This window comes from Pan paniscus, chromosome 20 (genome assembly GCF_029289425.2).
Source record: "Pan paniscus chromosome 20, NHGRI_mPanPan1-v2.0_pri, whole genome shotgun sequence".
Classification (NCBI taxonomy): domain Eukaryota; kingdom Metazoa; phylum Chordata; class Mammalia; order Primates; family Hominidae; genus Pan; species Pan paniscus.
In genome coordinates, this window is record NC_073269.2 from 54,586,487 (window position 1) to 54,605,921 (window position 19,435).

The 19,435-nt window shown below is 59.1% G+C and overlaps 1 protein-coding gene across 4 annotated transcripts in view; it reads right to left on the reverse strand.

Annotated features, from left to right (window-relative positions):
* Window positions 1-4,102: 4,102 nt before the first annotated feature.
* LMTK3 (lemur tyrosine kinase 3) overlaps window positions 4,103-19,435 on the reverse strand; it is a 28,293-nt gene continuing 12,960 nt past the window's right edge. For 3 of the 4 annotated variants that reach the window (XM_034946506.4, XM_034946504.4, XM_034946503.4), the window contains exons 12-16: window positions 15,859-18,383; window positions 12,166-12,581; window positions 9,910-10,045; window positions 9,614-9,751; window positions 4,103-4,619 (exon numbers count right to left, since the gene is read on the reverse strand). In XM_034946506.4, coding sequence (XP_034802397.1) covers window positions 4,603-4,619; window positions 9,614-9,751; window positions 9,910-10,045; window positions 12,166-12,581; window positions 15,859-18,383 — 3,232 coding nt within the window. In that variant the 3' untranslated portion in view covers window positions 4,103-4,602. Of the gene's footprint in view, window positions 4,620-9,613; window positions 9,752-9,909; window positions 10,046-12,165; window positions 12,582-15,858; window positions 18,384-19,435 lie in introns of those variants that run through there. The other variant, XM_063600470.1, reaches the window with a different exon arrangement.

Below are 19,435 nucleotides of genomic sequence, written 5' to 3' on the forward strand. Positions count from 1 at the left end.
GCGGGTCCCGCCACTATGTCACCCTTTCCTGCCGCCTCCCCAGATGAACTGCATGCAGGGCGGCCGGCTCCGTGGCAGGCAGAGGCAGGAAGAGGCGCGGAGCCCGCTCGCGGCGAAGAGGGGAGTGCGGCGGAAGGGGAGGGCAGAGGCAGGCGGCCGGTCGCGTGGGGCCTGGGCCGCCCCAGGAGGGCCTCTGGCTGGATTCTTAGCAGATGGAAGCCGTGCAAGGGCAGGAGGCAGGGGCCTGACGTGTTTGGATTGAGGTTGCAGGAGGGGCCCCTGGCTGCTTCAGGGAGAATAATTTGGAGGCGAGCGGGGAGGTGAGAGGAAGCTGTGCGGTGCAGGATGGCGTGGCTGTGGAGGTGGAGAACGTTGGGCCACGCTAGGAGTCTTGAAAGAGGAGCCAAAAGGACTTGCTGAGAGCTGCCGCAGCTGGTGAATGACGGTGCCATGACTGAGGTGGTCGAAAGGGAGTATTTAAGGGGAAATCAGGCATTCCGTTTTGACCAAATTAAGCTGGAGATGCCTGTGGAACATTCCAGCCAGGCTGCATCACTTCACACTGACCTTCAGCATTGCCCACAGTCCATCTTCCCCCGGGACCTGAGGATTTTGCGTCCGGCTCCCTCCTCGCCCAGGACCCCCAAGCTCCCAGCACGCTTCTGATTTTTTTTTGTAGTTGTTTTTTTTTTGTTGTTGTTGTTTGTTTTGTTTTGTTTTGTTTTTGAGAGGGAGTCTCACTTTGTGCCCTAGACTGGAGTGCAATGGCGCCATCTCGGCTTACTGCAACCTCCACCTCCCAGGTGCAAGCGATTCCCCTGCCTCAGCCTCCCGAGTAGCTGGGATTACAGATGTGAGCCACCGTACCCAGCTAATTTTTGTATTTTTAGTAGAGACTGGGTTTCACCATATTGGCCAAGCTGGTCTCGAACTCCTGACCTCAGGCGATCCATCTGTCTCAGCCTCCCAAAGTGCTGGGATTACAGGTGTGAGCCACCGCGCCGGGCCTCAGCCCACTTCTTTCGGGTGGCAATGGTTTGGATATCGTTTGTCCTAAAATTCATGTTGAGATTCGAGCCCCAGTGTGGCAGGTGTTGGGATGTGGGGCCTCATAGGAGCTGTGTGGTCTTGGAGGTGGAGTCCTCATGGATAGATTAATGCCTGCCTTAAGGGGTGAGTGAGTTCTCACCCTTGGGAATTTGGGAATTTGGTTTTCTCTCCCTTGTTTCCTTCAGCACCATGTGATTTCTGTGCACACAGCTGCATCCTTCTGCCCTCCCCCAGAAGCAGCAGCAGCCTCAGGGATGAGGGAGGTCCTCAGTGAGTGCACCTGCCCAGTCTTGAACCTTCCAGCCATCAGAATCTGAGCCAAATCAACCTCTTCCTTTATAAAGACCCAGCCTCAGGTCTTCTGTCAGAGCAACACAAAATGGACTCAGTACGGGTCAAATTGTGTCTCCCCCACCCCCACAAAAAACTTTATATTAAAATCCTAACCCCCAGCATCTCAGAATGTGATCTGATTAGGAAATAAGGTCATTGCAGATATAATTAGTTCAGATGAGGTCATTCATGTGGGCCCTAATCCAATAGGATGTGTGTCTTATAAAAGTTTGTACAGAGACCCAGACACACAGAAAGGACACCATGTGGAGGTGAAGGCAGAGATTGGGGTGACGCCTCTACAAACCGAGGAAAACCAAAGCTGCCGGCACACCCTCAGAAGCCAGAGACCGGGGACTCATCCTCCCTCACAGCCTCAGGAGCAGCCAGGGCTGACACCCTCATCTCAGACTTCTGACCTCCAGCACTGGGAGACCATCAGTTTTTGTGATTTAAGCCACTAATTTTGAGGTACTTTGTTATGTCAGCCCTAGAGAACTAACCACTCCTCCCTCAGACCCAGGAGTCCAGGCCCAGCCCCTTCTTCCCTCAGACCCAGGAGTTGGGGACCCCGGCCCCTCCTCCCTCAGACCCAGAAGTCCAGGCCCCAGCCCTTCCTCCCTCAGACGCAGGAGTCCAGGCCCCCATCTCCTCCTCCCTGAGACCCGGGAGTCCAGACCCCCATCCCCTCCTCCCTCAGACCCGGGAGTCCAGGCCCCCATCCCCTCCTCCCTGAGACCCGGGAGTCCAGGCCCCCAGCCCCTCCTCCCTGAGACCCGGGAGTCCAGGCCCCCATCCCCTCCTCCCTCAGACCCGGGAGTCCAGGCCCCCATCCCCTCCTCCCTCAGACCCGGGAGTCCAGGCCCCCAGCCCCTCCTCCCTCAGACCCGGGAGTCCAGGCCCCCAGCCCCTCCTCCCTCAGACCCGGGAGTCCAGGCCCCCAGCCCCTCCTCCCTCAGACCCGGGAGTCCAGGCCCCCAGCCCCTCCTCCCTCAGACCCGGAAGACCTGCCCCCAGTCACCAGCCCTTCCTCCCTCAGACCCAGAAAGTCCAGCTCTCACCTTCCCCCCGCTGGCTTGGTTCATGCAGCACCCACCCCCCCTGTGGCAGGTGTCTCAGGATCACTTCAAGCACCACCAAGTCTCCCAGCAGGACTTATTGGGAAGAAGCTAAAACCTTATCCTCTCTCTCCCTTTCCCCAATCCCCCAGGACTCACATGCGACCCTAATGCCGCCATCACCTTAACTCCGAGGCCAGAGTCTACACTACAGCCTCCCTAACAGAGGGAAGGGGCTGGGTTCCCACCCCTTGCTCCTTCCCTCTTCCCGCATCCAGACTACATCCCGCAAATACACCAGTGAACCTGGTACCAAGGTGATGGGGGACAGGTCAAGGCCAAGAGATCAGAGCCACAAAGACAAACCCAGTCAGAGGGAAAAAGACAGAGTCAAAACAGAATCCAGGAGAAACTGAGAACAAGAAATAGAGACAGCCTGGCGTGGTGGCTCACGCCTGTAATCCCAACACTTTGGGAGGCCAAGGCAGGCAGATCACTTGAGGTCATGAGTTCGAGATCAGCCTGGCCAACATGGTGTAACCCCGTCTCTACTAAAAATATAAAAATTACCTGGGCCTGGAGGCAGGCACCTGTCATTCCAGCTACTTGGGAGGCTGAGGCAGGAGAATCACTTGAACCCAGGAGGACTGCAGTGAGCCAAGATCGCCCCAGTGCACTCCAGCCTGGGTAACAGACTGAGACTCCGTCTCATAAAAAAAGGAAATAGAGACAAAAGCACAAGGCAGAAGGACATAATCGAGACAGGAGGAGGTGACAGGGAGACACAGACAAGGAGAAAAATGTGGAGGCAGGGAGGAACTCGAGACAAAAACATCGAAATAGAATTAGACAGGGAGGAGGAGGCCAAGAGCAAGAGACTCAGATGGGGAGACAGGAAAACTCCAGATCAGTTGGAGACCAAAACTGGGGCAGGGTGAGACAGGGAGCCAGAAGGATGGAAATGAGAGAGAGCCACACAGATAGGTGCGGTTAGGGTAAAGACAAGGGATGAGAATGTCAGCGAGGTGGGCGGTCGCATGGAAAAACAGGTAAACTGAGGCAGCACCACGCTGGGCGGGGAGGTAGACCCTGAACTTCAAGGAACAGGCAGTGCCGACCTGAGGTGGGTGGGATGTGATCGTGATCCAGTGTGGGCATGAGCAGGTCATTTCTGAGCCCCTGCCCCACTAGCCCCTGGCCCTGGGATAGCGTCTGGCCACCACCGCGGGCCACCTTGCAGAAACGTGGCTCTGACCGCAGCCTGCACCTTCCCACCCAACCCCAGTGGGCTCCTTATGGTTTTTTGTTTGTTTGTTTTTTGTTTTGTTTTTTTTTGAGATGGAGTCTCACGATCTTGGCTCACTGCAACCTCCATCTCCTGGGTTCGAGCGATTCTCTTGCTTCATCCTTATGGCCTCTTGAGCCAGCAGTGCTGCTGCTGCAGCGGCCAAGGTTGGGCGATGCAAACCCCAGGCGCAGAGCAGGGATCTGGAGAAGCAGAGAAGCCGGGCCTCTGCCACTGTGAGGGAGTTTCCGCTTCTCTGAGCATCCGATGTCCCATCTGCCATGTGGGCCAGGCTGTGAGGATGGGACTTCTCAGGGTCGCACTCGCTCCCCGCATCCTCCCCTCCTCACCTCGCGAAACACGCACAGGCCCCGTGTTCCTCCAAAAAGTTGTTTTTGTCTTTTTTAAATAATGTGAAAATGCCACGCGAAGGTTTGAACCAGAGGCCCCTCCAGGGACCGGGCTGGGGAGGGAAAGGGGAGACGCGAAATGGGGGGTCCGGGTCCCCGAAGCCTGCGGCCCGTCTTGGGCCAGGAGTGGGTGAGGAGGGGCCTCCGCTGTGTCAAGGGGCTCCAGGCCCAAAAGAGTTCAGTTCAGTTCCGAGAAAGGCGGCTCTCTATGGAGGGGCGGGGGGATTCCGGCCTCATTTGGCTCCGAGGGGGTCAGGGGGGTCAGGGGAGCCATCTGGGGGGCTGGGGGGCGGGGCCCCGGGGCCTCCCGTTTGGCACATGGTGGGGGAGTGGGAGGGGGAGGGCCCAGCCTCGGGGGCCTCCCCAGAGGCGGCGTCTGCGGTGGTGGCAGTGGCGCCGTCATCCACAGAGGATTCCATTCTCAACCCCTCTTCTGAGGGTGCAGGGGGGTCGGGTCTTCGGGGAATCAATTCTCCACGGGGCCTGAGGATGGACAGAAGAGACAGAGAAATGAAATTACTAGGGGGACAGCCTCATGGCTTCTAGGTCACTCAGCGGAAAAGCAAAGCCCTCACCCACCATGGCCCAAAAGATCTGCTCTGTTCCCTCTCTGTCCTCACCTACCCCTCTTCTCCCCTCTGCTCCAGCCACTGGGCCTCCTGCTGTTCCTCCAGTGCTCCCAGCACGGTCCGACCCGGGGGTCTTTGCACATGCTGTTCCCGCTGCCTGGAACATTCTTCCTACGTGACTCAGGCCCCACCTGCAACGTCCCCTCCACAGAGTCCTTCCCCAACCATACTGAATCAAGCAGTCACCCCTGCATGCTCATCTTTCTCACTCATTTCCCTCTGACTGGTTTGCATTTGTTACTCTGGGATGACCCTGTCCTTGGTTTTGTTGTTGTTGTTGCTGCTTTGTTTTATTTTGAGACGGAGTCTTGCTCTGTTGCCCAGACTGGAGTGCAGTGGCACGATCTCGGCTCACTGCAAACTCTGCCTCCTGGGTTCACGCCATTCTCCTGCCTCAGCTTCCCGAGTAGCTGGGACTACAGGTGCCCACGACTACGCCCGGCTAATTTTTTGTAGTTTTAGTAGAGACGGGTTTTTACTGTGTTAGCCAGGATGGTCTCAATCTCCCAACCTCATGATCCACCCACCTCAGCCTCCCAAAGTGCTAGGATTACAGGCGTGAGCCACTGAGCCCGGCCGACCCTGTCCTTGTTTGTTTTTGGGGGGGGGGGTTTGCTTGTTTGTTTTGAGATGGAGTCTCACTCTGTTGCCCAGGCTGGCATGCAGTGGCGCAATCTTGACTTGCTGAAACCTTCGCCTCCTGGATTCAAGCAATTCTCCTGCTTCAGCTTCCTGAGTAGCTGGGATTGCAGGTGCCTGCCACCACACCCGGCAATTTTTTTTTTTTTTTTTTTTTTTTTTAAGACAGAGTCTTACTCTGTCGCCCAGGCTGGAGTACAGTGGCACGATCTTGGCTCAATGCAACCTCCACCTCCCAGGTTCAAGCAATTCTCCTGCCTCAGCCTCCCAAGTAGCTGAGATTACAGAGGTGTGCCACCACACCCAGCTAATTTTTGTATTTTTAGGAGAGATGGGGTTTCACCATATTGGCCAAGCTGGTCTCGAACTCCTGACCTTGTGATCCACCTGCCTCGGGCTCCCAAAGTACTGGGATTACAAGCGGGAGCCACGCGCCCAGCCCACCTGGCTAATTTTTGTATTTTTCATACAGACAGGGTTTCACCATGTTGGCCGGCTGGTCTCGAACTCCTGACCTCAAATGATCTGCCCGCCTTGGTCTCACAAAGTGCTGGAATTACAGGTGTGAGCCACCGTGCCTGGCCTACCCTGTCCTTGTGGAAAAGCTTCCTGTCTGCTTGTTCCTATAAAATGTAAGCTCAATGACAGGGGCTGCGGTCACTGCTGTGTCCCCAGCATCCCGTCTGGCACAAAGCACACCTTTTCCCTGTGGAAAGAGCTCTCCCCAGGAACTCCGACCAAACTTTCCTATGACTCTAGCTCTGACTTCCCTGGGCGAGCAGAATGAAAGCCCCATCCATTGTACAGACCAGAAAGCTAAGGTCCGGGAGGTGCAGGCTCTCGTCGGGGGCCTCATATCAGGCTCCCTCATGCTCCACCCTGTACTTCGTACCTGGGAGGCCTGGGTCAAGTCACTGCCCTCACTCCCAGTCCCTGAGCTTGAGTTTCGCTCTTTTAATGGGAAGCATGACCTTCATGCTTCATGGAGACTTTGGGGTATGTGGCATCTCTTGGTACCCAGTAAATGTTTGCTAAGTGGACAGAGCCACATTGAGCAGGGCAGAGGAGAGGACCCGCCTCAGGCCCCCACACCATGGTCTTGGGAGCCAGACAGGCTCAGCAGCTCGCAGCCCACGCTGCCGCAGGAATATTTGTCAACTGAGCGAAGGGATTTGGGGTTTGGCACAATTGCACCCTCCGTCTCCTCTCCTGGTGATTAAAGGTGAAGCCATTCTCGCTTGCCAGCCCTGCCAGCTCAGCCCTGACTCACCACTTGGCAGTGTCCCCATACCCTGGAATGCACCCCCACCCTGTCCTCACAGAGGCCCTGCGATGATGGCCTAAGGGAGGAAGTGACATTCAGAGTGAAGCCTGAGGATGCAGCCAAGTGAAGGAAGAGTCAGCCCCCAGACCTGTCCCACCTGCCCTTGACTCTCTGCCCTGTCCAACCTCTCCATTCCCACGGCCCTGGCTCACTATCCTCTCCTCAGCCTTTCCCCAGCCTCCCAGCTCCCACTCTTGCCCTTCTGCCCCCAAGAGACCCCAGAGCAGTCTTCCTACACCCAACATTGACTTCCCTCCCTTGCTTATAGTCGTCCGTGGCTCCCTGGCACCCCCAGGACAAAGTCCCAGCTCCTCAGTGCACCCCCTGCCATCTCTCCTCAGCCCTCCATGCACTCTAAGTAACCCTCAAGCCACACCAGTGTCCTTCTGTTCCTTGAGCGGGCCAAGCTCTCTCCTGCCTCAGGCCCTGTGTGCAAGCTGTCCCCTCTGCCAGCACGCCATCCCCTTCCCCTTCACCTAGTTAATGACAACCAACCCTTCCAGTTCCCAGTTAAATTACACTTTTTTTTTTTGAGATGGAGTTTTGCTCTTGTTGCCCAGGCTGGAGTGCAATGGCTTGATCTCGGCTCACCGCAACCTCCACCTCCCAGGTTTAAGCGATTCTCCTGCCTCACCCTCCCAAGTAGCTGGGATTACAGGCATGCACTACCATACCCAACTAATTTTGTACTTTTAATAGAGACAGGGTTTCTCCATGTTGGTCAGGCTGGTCTTGAACTCCTGACCTCAGGTGATCTGCCTGCCTTGGCCTCCCAAAGTGCTGGGCTTACAGGCGTAAGCCACTGTGCCTGGCCTTAAATGACACTTCTAAGGGGAAAACAAAGCCCTTTCCTCTTGTCATCTGCTTTCTCTGCAAGCCTGAGTTTGCAGTTCTTCATTTGTCATAGCAGTGTGTGGTCAGCGTCTGTGGGGAGGGCCAGGCAGGCTCACCCGTCTTGCTCCACATTGAATCCCCTGTGCCCAGCATGGCGCCTGCACGCAGAAGATGATCAGAAAACATTGACTTAATTAAGTGCAGTAATAGCTAATAATAATAATAATAGCTAATGGGGCCGGGCACGGTGGCTCATGCCTGTAATCCCAGCTGGGAGGCCAAGGCGGGCAGATCGCCTGAGGTCTGGAGTTCAAGACCAGCCTGTCCAACATGGTGAAACCCCGTCTCTACTAAAAATACAAAAGTTAGCCAGGTGTGGTGGTGGGTGCCTGTAATTCCAGCTACTCAGGAGGCTGAGGCAGGAGAATCGCTTGAACCCGGGAGGTGGAGGTTGCAATGAGCCGAGATCACACCATTGCACTTCGGCTTGGGCGACGAGCAAAACTCCGTCTCAAAAATACTAACTAACTAACTAAATAATAATAATAGCTAATGGTTAGAGACTGCTGCTGCACGAACAGGCTCTGTGCTGCATACTCGGGAGGATTAAGCCATTTAATTCCCTCAGCAATCTCATTAGTTAGATCCTGTTATCATTCCCACTCTACAGATGAGGGAACTGAAGCACAGAGAGGGAAAGCGACTTGCCCCAGGTCACACAGCTAAGAAATGGCAGGGACAATATCTGGACTCAGGCAAGATTGGGGAAGTAGGAGTGAAACCCTCCAGTGGCGTCTTCTACCTTAGCTCTGATACCGGGGAGCACCACCTGTCCTGCCGAGCTGGGCACAAGCCCTGGGTCCTGGGGGTGTTCCCTGGCTCGGCAGCAGAGGGCAGCAGAGAGCCCAGTCCCGTTCCAGTCCTGCGCTGGGACCTGCCCGTGTGCCCTCCTCTCCCAGAGAGTGGCCTTAGCATCGCTAAAAGTTGGAAACTAGGGGCGGCATGACCCCTCTCCCAAGGTGGCCACGAGGATTAGCGATATGGCGCATGTGAAACGCCAGGAAAGAAACCTGACCAATGTTCACTACTGGAGAGGGCACAGACTCAGAGGCCGTGCAACTGTGGGTTTGAATCCCAGCTCCTCACTTCTCTCCGTGCCTCAGTGTTCTCTTTTGTAAAATTGGGACCAGACTGGCCAGGCCCGGTGGCTCACGCCTGTAATCCCAGCACTTTGGGAGGCCGAGGTGGGTGGATCATTCCAGGTCAGGAGTTGGAGACCAGCCTGGCCAACATGGTGAAACCCTGTCTGTAGTAAAAATACAAAAAAAGTAGCTGGGCGTGGTGGTGCACTCCTGTGAACCCAGCTACTTGGGCGGCTGAGACACGAGAATCGTTTGAACCCAGGAGGCAGAGGTTGCACTGAGCGTAGATTCCACCACTCCCTCCAGCCTGGGCGACAGAGCGAGACTCCGTCTCAAAAAAAAAAAAAAAATGAGGACGAGGCTAGAATCCACCCCATGGGATCGCAATGAACATTAAATGGGTTAAACTGTGGTGAGGCACTGCAGGGTCCACGCGAGAGCAGCGGTGCCGCTGTGACTGCTCTCTAACCCCCAGCTGTGTCCTCCCTGCTCTGGTTCACACCAACCGGCTTTGAGCACTCTGGGTTTCTCTCTCATTGTCTGCCCCTGAGCACCGTGTTCCCCAAACGGAGGTGGGATCAGGATCCGGCAAGTGCCAGGCCGGAGTCTGAGCCCAGAGATGGGACAAAGATGGGCAAGAGTCGGGGGTGGGGGTAATCCCCACAGAAGGCAAAACTGAGGCTCGGGGGTTGGGGACGGCCGGCCTGCCTGCCTACGACCGTCTGATGGACGTCGCCTGGTCTGAGCTGGTTCCAGAGCTGGGTGGGGTGTCTGTTGACTGAGAGGGGAGAGAGAAGAGACTGGGAAGAGAGAGGCAGGGACATTGAAAGATGGTCACAAGAAGTTGGCAGTGGAACATAGGGGGACAGAGATGGGCAGAGGGAGGGGGCAGGGCCGAGGATATGGTACCTGCGGGCCGGGCGTCGGGGGCCCGGGCGGGTGGCCCCGGGGTCTCCAGCGCAGGCGAGACGGAGAAGCGGGAGAAGCACAGCGGGGGGCCTGGAGGGGGGAGGAGGGGGAAATCCTCCGCCCACTCGAAACTGCCTCCTGCGGCAGAAGGAAAGACCGCGGTCAGGCTGCAGGCACCTGCGGCACTCCCGCCCTCTGGTCCCGCCCCTCCCGACCAAGCCCCTCCCACCCCATAGACCCCGCCCGGTCCGCCCCATGGCTCCCGCCCCCTCCCGCCCCATAGGGCCCGTCCTCACCAAAGCCGCTGTCGTTGCTGGGAAACCCATCTCCGGGGGTGGCGGGGTGGGGAGGTGTCGGGGGCGCTGGAGGCGTTGACGGGTCCGTGTCCCCCTCGGGGGGGGCCTGGACGCTCAGCTCGTTGGTTGGCGTCTCCTGTGAAGGCAGATTAGGGGGAAGCCAGAGGGGACAAACCTTCACGTCCCATTTACCGCATCCCCCAAAAGCAACAAAACCGGCTAATATTTCTGGGGCTCTAGGAATCCCAATTTGTAATCACTGACTCGCACGCTCTGGAGAGGTGGCTGGAGCCCCTAATCTGGCTTCGAAGCCTTGGGCCAGCCTTAACCTCAACCTGGCCCGAGGCTCCTTACCTGACAGCGGAGCCCCGCGCACAGCTAAGTAGCCCAACGCAGGGATTCTCTCCTGGCTCATTAACTTGAGGCCTCCACCGGATCCCCTAACCCAAAGCGATCTCCATAAGCCCCACCCCGTCCACGTCAGTCCCACCCACCTCTGAGATCTTGACCTGCTCCAGTGGCCCTCCCAACCCCTGCCCCATCCTGAGCGCATGCCGTGCTGGATGCAGTGACCCTGCCCCTGAGCCCTCCCTCAGAAGTAGACCTGCTCCCGCCCTCCAAGTCCCACCCCTCTGAAAACATTTCAGTGGCCCAGGCCCCAGTTCTTGGCCTTGTTTCCATTCCTTTCATAATCTCAGCCCAGTATGCCCGCCCCAGGTTCATCTAGACAAGGTCCCAGTTCCTCAGCACCACTCGCCCTCCCTTTTTCTCTTCAACACCATATCCTGTGTTTTTCTTTTTGTTTTAGACAGAGTCTCACTGTCGCCCAGGCTGGAGAGCAGTGTTGTGATCATGGCTCAATGCAGCCTCAACCTCCTGGGCTCAAGTGATCCTCCCACCTGAGCCTCCCAAGTAGCTGGGACTACAGATGCGCACCACCACACCAACATAATTTTTTTCTTTTTAAGAGACGAGGTCTCGCCATTTTGGCTAGGCTGGTCTCGAACTCTTGACCTCAAGTGATCCTCCCGCCTCGGCCTCCCAAAGTGCTGGGATTACAGGCGTGAGCCACCCGGGACAGGCCTAACTCTTAACACATTCCTCAACCCATCTCTCTAAAGACCTGTCCCAGTCGTTAGGTTCGCTCATCCCTGACCTCACCCCAGAATACCTTAAGACTGCCTGCTCCATCTCTGAAGCCCACCTGCAGCCTAGCCATGGCCCTTCCCTAGTGGGTAACATCTGCTCCAACCCGAACCAGCCTACAGACGCTAGAACTCTAGTCAACAAACCATGCCCAAACTCTCACTAGGCCCCTTCACCATCCAGGCCTCTTCTCAACACTTCCTCCCTAGCCTCTCCAGGATCCCATACTTGACTACCCAGTACCCCCTCTTTCCTTCTAGACCCACACTCTCTCTCCAGGCCTCTCCTCGCCCTCTAGACCACGCCCCCGTCACAAGCCCTGCCCTCACCCTAGGTCCCGCCCCAGCTCTAGGCTCGGCCCGTCCTCCTGGCCCTGCCCCATTGCCAGGCCCTGCCCTCACACTCAAAGCCTCCTCCCATCTTCCTAGTCCCGCCCCATTTCCCTGACCAGTCTCTCCCCAGACCCCGCCTTCACCCCTCAGGCCCTTCCCGCGCCCTGCTCGATCCGCCCCGCCCTAGGCTCCGCCCCCATTCCAGCCTTGGAGTTTCTCCAGGCCTCCTCTTGCCGCGCCACAGACTTGGCCTCCCTCAGGCCCCGATCCAGACTCTGTCCCGATCCTAGGCGCGGTCTCCTTCCAGGCCCCGCCCCCGCTCTAGGCTCAGCCTGCCTTCAAACCCTGCTGTAGACCCCGCCCCACCCTAAGCTCAGCCTTTGTCTAGGCCCCGCCCCAGGCCCTGCACCTCTAGGCTCGACCTCCCTCCAGGCCCCGCCCTGGGCTCCGCCTCCAGCCCGCCCTCTCCCTGGGCCCCGCCCCACTCTAGCTCGGCCCCGCCCCAGGCCCCGCCCCACTCTACATTGGGGCTCCCCTTAGGTCCCGCCCCAATTCAGCTTGCCCTCCCTCCAGGCCCCGCATCACTCCAGCTCGGCCTCCCTTCAGGCCACGCCCCACTCTAACTCGGCCTCCCTCCAGGCCCCGCCCCACCCTAGCTCGGCCTCCCTCCAGGCCCCGCCCAACTCTAAGCTCGGCCTCCCGTCAGGCCCCGCCCAGCTCTAGGCTCCGGCTCCCTCCAGGCCGCGACCCCGCAACCGCGCCCTCTCGGGTTCCGCACCTGGTCGAAGAGGTAGACGGTCACGTCCCCGTGGAAGGAGACCATCTTGCGCTTCCTCTCCAGCTCGCTGTCCTCTGGCTCGTCGGCCCCGCGCGGAGACTTGAGCAGCCCCCGCAGCGGGCGGGCCGCGTCCGCGTCGGCGCTGCTCACCACGACGGGCACCGGGGCTGCTCGCGCCCTCCCGGGGCCCCGCGGCCCCGCCGCCGCGCCCGGCGCCGCCGCCTCCTCGTCCTCCTCCTCGTCCTCGTCCTCGTCCTCCCCGTCCTCCTCCGCCGGCCCCGGCGCTCCCGCCCCGCCGGCCTCCCCGCCAGCCGCCCCGGCGTCCGCGCCCTCCCACGGGGGCCGCCGCGGGCCCGGCCCCGGGAATGGCGTGAGCGTGAGCGGCGGCAGCGCCAGCGAGAGCCGGGAGAGCCTGGCTGCGAGGGGAGAGACCTGGTGAGCCCCTGTCCGGGTGAAACTGAGGCAGGCCCTCCCACCTAGCTGTGTGGCCTCAGATAAGCCCCCCGCACAATCTGGGCCTCAGCACCCACTTTGTGAACGGAAGGGCTGCACCGGGGCCTTTCTCCAGGCAGGGTGGGAAAGGTCCTCTCCAGTGCTCAACCTCCCCAGAGCTCCCCAGTGCCAACGGCTTTAAGCCCCAACTTCCCACAGCCCACCAGGCCCTCATGCCCTGGCCTACCTGATTTCTCTGGCCTCTGTCCCCACCTCCTCTGGCCTGACCTCCATCTAGCCACATGGGCCACCCCACCATTCCTCCCACCGAATAGCTGGGACTACAGGCGCACGCGCCACCATGCCCGGCTAATTTTTTGTATTTTTAGTAGAGACGGGGTTTCACCATGCTGGCCAGGCTGGTCTTGAACTCCTGACCTTATGATCTGCCCTCCTTGGCCTCCCAAAGTGCTGGGATTACAGGCATGAGCCACCACACCCGGCCAGATCCACCTCTCTGAGCCTCTGTTTCCTCACTGGCAAATGAACAAGGGTCACTTAGCCCTCCATTACTGCATAAGTGAACTGCCCTTTCTGAGCTGATGGCAGGGGCAAGAGGAGGGTGGAGGTGGGGCAGGGAGAAAGATGAATGCAGACGGTCCCTCTCTGGTCCTCGTTCTCTCTACTCAAGTTTTACTACCTTTTGCTATTCTCTAAACATGGTGAGCCAGTGCCCATCTCAGTGCCCTCTATCTAGAACACTCTCCCGCCGATGTCCACCTGCCTCACTCCCTCCTTTCCTTCACATCTGCTCAAAAGTCACACTTTTGTTGACCAGACATCTCAGGGTGATGGGGTTATGGGCGATGCTGCATAGAGGGAGTATTTTTTTTTTTTTTTTTTTGAAATGAAGTCTTGCTCTCGTCGCCCAGGCTGGAGTGCAGTGGTACGATCTTGGCTCACTGCAACCTCCGCCTCCTGAGTTCAAGCGATTCTCCTGCCTCAGCCTCCCGAGTAGCTGGGATTACAGGTGCCTGCCCCCACGCTCAGCTAATTTTTGCATTTTTAGTAGAGACAGGGTTTCACCATGTTGGCCAGGCTGGTCTCGAACTCCTGACCTCAGGCGATCCTCCCACCTCGGCCTCCCAAAGTGCTGGGATTACAGGTGTGAGCCACCGCACCCAGCCTAGAAGGGGTTTTTCTGGAGTTATGAGTACCCAGATAAAGGTCAGGTTGACAACCTTTAAAAATTAGGAAGGCTTCTTGGAAAGGGGAAATTTGGGGTCTTGAAGGATGAGTAGTTCACTTGGGAAAAAGCGGGCCATTCTCTGCCTCTTTTCACCCCCCAATCCTAATCCAACCCAGATCCTCTGACGCATCTTAGCTGCTCATCTCCCAACATTTTCATGCAGCCTGGGCTGTTTCCTGATACAGCTGTTCACAAACTCCCTACAACAATCTCAGGGAAGTGACAGTGTTCGAACACCACAGGCTATGAGGAAGAAATGTCCTCTGTCCAGCCCACTTCCTGACCCTTGCCCACTGAGCCACAGGCTCCTCTATGGAGATGATAACTGTTTCCTCAAGTGTGGCTGTGAGGTTGCCAATATAAAACAGGACCCAGCCACTTATAACTTTCATACCCGTATTTAAAGAAATTGCGCCTCCCGGAGATTCTGCTGGAACTGTATTTCCTATGTCCACATCTAAACAAGGGCTATTTATTTTTACCCTTCATTTATCTTAAAGAGTTTTCTCTGTGGCAAAATACTTCCTGCATTCCTACCAAAACTTAATTTTCAGAAAGGCATATCTGTGCCTTCCAGCTCACTAGTCCTATGGTGGTGGAGTTGTCAGGGCAAGATCTGAAGCTCCCTGGGTCCCAGCCTTGGGCAGCTCAGGGCCTCGAACACAGGAGGCCTGGCACACTGGATAGATGCCTTAGCTTACTGGAAAGTTGTTGTTTGTTTGTTTTTGTTTGTTTGTTTGTTTGTTTTTTTGAGACAGAGTCTTGCTCTGTCACCCAGGCTGGAGTGCAGTGACGTGATCTCGGCTCACTGCAATCTCTGACTCCCAGGATCAAGTGATTCTTGTGCCTCAGCCTCCCAAGTAGCTAGGACTACAGGTGCATGCCACCACGCTGGCTAATTTTTTCTTTTTTTCTTTTTCTTTTTTTTTTTTTTTTTTGAGACAGAGTCTCGCTTTATCGCCCAGGCTGGAGTGCAGTGGCACAATCTCGGCTCGGTGCAAACTCCGCCTCCTGGCTTCAAACGATTCTCCTGCCTCAGCCTCCCGAGTAGCTGGGATTATAGGCGCCTACCATAAAGCCTGGCTAATTTTTGTATTTTTAATAGAGACAGGGTTTCGCCATGTTGTCCAGGCTGGTCTTGAACTCCTGACCTCAGGTGATCCGCCCACCTCGGCCTCCCAAAGTGCTGGGATTACAGGCATGAGCCACCCACCGTGCCCGGCCCATGCCTGGCTAACTTTTGTATTTTTAGTAGAGATGGGGTTTCGCCATGTTGGCCAGGCTGGTCTCAAACTCCTGACCTCAAGTGATCCTCCTGCCTCAGCCTCCCAAAGTGCTGGGATCACAGGCATGAGCCACAGAGCCCAGCCAGCTTATTAAGTTTAAATCAGCACACGCTGGCAGCCTGGGGCCCTTGAGCCATCCACAGACAGGCTTCCTTTGAATTGGCTGCAACCATAAAAACAAAAGAAATCAAAACCAGAGCTCTAGTTTAAAAGGGAAAAGTAGCAGATTCGCCAACACCAGGTGCACATTCCTGAGAAGTGGCTGCCCCTTCTACACAGGGCATTTTCTTCTGAAGCCCCACTCTGCCTCCCTAGCATGCTTCATCCGTTTCCCTATGTCGTCTGGCCCCTGTGGGCATGAGTTTGAGACCCCTGGTCTAAGTGAGTTGCAATAATAAAAGCAGGTGCTTACTGAATCCCTTGCTCTGATTGTGCCTTGGATGTCCTAATTCATTTAACCTTCACAGCAACCCTATGACGTAGGTTCTATCCCTGCCATCCGTTTTTGGCAGATGGGTAAACTGAGGCACCGTGCAGCAAGGACATTTGCCCAAGGCCAAAGAGCTAGAGAGGGGGCCGAGCCAGGATGTGAGCCCAGGTGGTGCAGGCTTCAGGACCTGCATTCATCACTGCCAGCCCGACCCGACATCTTTACCCACACTCACCCTCCGCACGCCTCGGAAACAGCCGGACCTCAGCCCTGACTGTGCCCCGCAGCCTCCTCACCTTTGATCTGCTCGCTGTTCCCCTGAGGGGGTCCCAAGTCCAAGAATAGTCGTGGCATCTCGGGGCCCTTCCTCTCGGGCTTGGGGGGGTCCCCGTCTCCGCTGGGTGCCGTGTCTCCGCCGGCCCTGCTGTCTGGGGCCCCGGGCTCTCCCTCGGGGGCCACCTCCGGCCTGGCTCTCGGGGGCGCTGGCTCCAGCCTCCTCGGCTGTGCCTCCGGTGGCGGTGGCAGCGGTGGCGGCGGTGGCTGCGGCCTCGTGTTGTCTACCCATCCGGCCTTTGCGTCCACGCCGCTTCCGGGGCCGCCGCCGGGGGCCGTCCCCGTGCCCACTGGGGCTCGGCCCCCACTCCCGAGGTCCAGCCTCCCAGCCCCTGGGGCTCTCGGCGCCCCCCCAGTCTCGGGGGCTCTCCTCTCGGTCCCGGGTTCCAGCGTCCCGTTCTTGGGGGCTGGGCCAAGGGGGCCAGGGGCTGTCTCCCCGCCGTTCCGGGAGGAGACCACTGCGCTGGGTGCAGGGGCTCTCTCCAGAGAGGTCTCTGGGGCTGGCTCCCCGATCGTGGGGGCTGGACCCCAACTCTCGGGCGTCTTCTCCCAGGGCCCTGGGGCTCTCCAAGGCCCAGTCTCTGGTGGCCTCTCCGTGTTCCTGGGGAATCTCAGGCCCCCATTCTCTGACACCTTGTCCTCGCTCTTTGGGGGTGTCAGGCCCCCATTCACCAGCACCTTCTCCCCGGCCTCTGGGGACCTCAGCTCCCCATTCTCCAGCGCTTTCTCCTCCCTCCTTGGGGGTGTCAGCTCCCCATTCTCCAGCACTTTCTCTTCTCTCTCGGGGGACCCCAGGGCCCCATTCTCCGCCGCCTTCTCCTCGATGCCCGGGGCTCTCTGGTCCCCGTTCTCCAGCACTGTCACCCCGTTCACTGGGAGGCTCAGGCTTGGGGCTTGTTTCCCGTTGCCCAGGGCTGTCGGGTCCCTGTTCAGGCCCGGGACTTTCTCTCTGTTCCCGGGGCCTCTCCCCGCCTTCCTGGGTCCTGTCTCCCGGGCTGTCGCCCCCTTCTCCCCCAGGAGGTTCCTTGTCACATCCTCCCGCAGGGACATCAGCAGCTGTTCCGTGCTCACTTGAACCACGAAGGTCGGCTTCTCCCGGGGCCCCGGGAGTGGGAGCGGACCCGGGTCTGGAGGTGGCCGGGGCGCTCCTGGGTCGGGTGGCTCGGGGGGAGCCCGCGGCCGAGGGACCCCTTCCTCCTCGGCCGCCCCCCCACCTGGGAAGGCTCCCTCTGGGGAAAAAGGGGTCTCGGTCTCGTAGCCGCTGTCCCCCGGCTTGGGGCCCGGCGACGAGAGGCCTGAACCGGGACTGGCCACGGCTGAAGGGGGGTCGGGGGACGCGGCCGGGTCCGCGGGGGCCCGAGGAGGTGGCGGCGGGGGGGGGGGAGCGGGAGGTGGCCCCCGCCCGGGGTACTGGGGCGCCGCCGCCCCCATGAGGGGGTCCAGAAACTCGGGGGGGGCCGAGGCGGGGGGGGCCATGGGCAAGTCGGCCAGGGAGCCCCGCTCTGCCCGCAGCGAGGAGTCGTCCTCGGGGGGGTGGGGGCAGCCAAGAGCAGGGTGGCCTCCCCAGCCTGCTACGGCGTCCCCCCGCTCCAGTGGCAGGCAGGAGCAGGCCCCCTCGCGGCTGCACAGGGGACAGGGTAGGGGACCCCGGCGGCTTGGGCCACCTCCAAGGCTGCTGCTGTCTTCCCCTGGGGAGCTGCCCTCCTCCTCCTCCTCTTCTTCTTCCACCCACGGGGCGGTCCCCCGCTCCCCCAAGACCTCGGCAGGGTCTCCCGCCAGGGTCTCCCCGGCGCCCCGGCCCTCGGGGTCCCAGCCGCTCAGCAGGAAGCTGCCTGACGCTGAGGACTGGGCTGGGAAGGGCCGGGGCGCAGGGAAGAGGGGGGAGGCCCAGGTCTCGGACACCAGCTGGGGGACTTCGGAGGGGGCCTGGGGGGCCTGAGGGGCGGGCACTCCTGGGTCCAGGGGGTCCCAGTCGTTGGGGAAGAGGGGCTCAGGAGGGGAGCCGTGCTCCTCCAAGCGGATGTAGTACTCGCTGCTCACGGAGGGGCTGCGGGCGCTGATGACAGGCAGCACGCTGGGCGTGGACAGCGCCTCGTAGAAAGGGTTGGAGGGGTTGGCGTGGGGGGCCGGGGGGGCCGACGCCGGCTGCCAGGCAGGTGCCCCCCCACCCCGGCCGGCCCCACGCCGGGCCTTCTCCCACAGGCACTCGAGGTTGAGGCCGCGGCTACTCTCGGTGACCGTGAGCACATCGTCGGGGTCGGCTCCAGGGAAGCCATCCAGTAGGGGGAACGGTGAGGAGAGGGTCCCCGGGCGGGGCGCACTGTGTGCAGGGGGCCAGGGCCAGGGGAAGGGACCGTCTCGGGGTGGGGGTGGCGGCGGTGGGGGCCGGGGAGGCCGCTCGGAGAGCAAGTAGGTGAGCTGCAATTGGAGATCAGAGGCTGAAGGGCGCTGGGCAGGTGGCCGCCAGCAGGACTGAAGAATGTCATACCTGGGGAGAGGTGGGGCAGAGTGAGCAGGGCAGAGACCCAGGGAGGGGAAAGAGACCCAGGGAGGGGACAGACAACCAGAGAGAGGGGGACAGAGACCCAGAGGGGAACAGAGACCCAGAGAGAGGGGGACAGAGACCTAGAGAGAGGGGGACAGAGACCCAGAGACAGAGGGACAGAGATCCAGAGACAGAGGGACAGAGACCCAGAGAGAGAGGGACAGAGATCCAGGCATGGTGGCTCACGCCTGTAATCCCAGCACTTTGGGAGTCTGAGGCTGGTGGATCACCTGAGGTCAGGAGTTCAAGACCAGCCTGGCTAACATGGTGAAACCCCGTTTCTACTAAAAATACAAAAAATTAGCCTAGCGTGGTGGCACCTGCCTGTAATCCCAGCTACCTGGGAGGCTGAGGCAGGAGAACCGCTTGAACCCGGGAGGCGGAGGTTGCAGTGAGCCAAGATCGTGCCATCGCACTCCAGCCTGGGCAACAAAAGCAAAAATCTGCCACAAAAAAAAAAAAAAAGAGAGAGAGAGGGACAGAGACCCAGAGAGAGAGAGGGACAGAGACCCAGAGAGAGGGGGACAAAGACCTAGAGAGATAGGGAAACATAGACCCAAAAAGTGGGGCAGAGATCCAGGGAGAAGAGGGGACAGCAGACGGTAGAGATTCAGAGGAGGTAACTGGGCTGGGGAGCTGGGTATTGAGACCCAAAGAAGCAGGGGTGGGGGGAAGATGCCCATAGAGAGAGGCTGACAGGGACCTGGAGGCAGAGGGGACACAGCAGCAGATGGGAACGGCTGGTGAGGGTAGTGGTGTCCCTGTTTGCGCTGTGAGCTCTGGAATCAGACAGGTAAGAAGCAGGGACCTCTTAGGGTGAAGTGGGTTCAAATCACAGCTCTGCCATCCCCTGCCTGTGTCCCCCTGCAAGTAGCGGATGCTGGCAGAAAGGGTGGGGACAGCCCCTCTTCACTCTTGAGGGGTATGGAGGGCAAACGGGATGTGGGTGATGTGGGAAACGAGGGGGGATGCTGGGACCATCCTGGGTGGGGTGC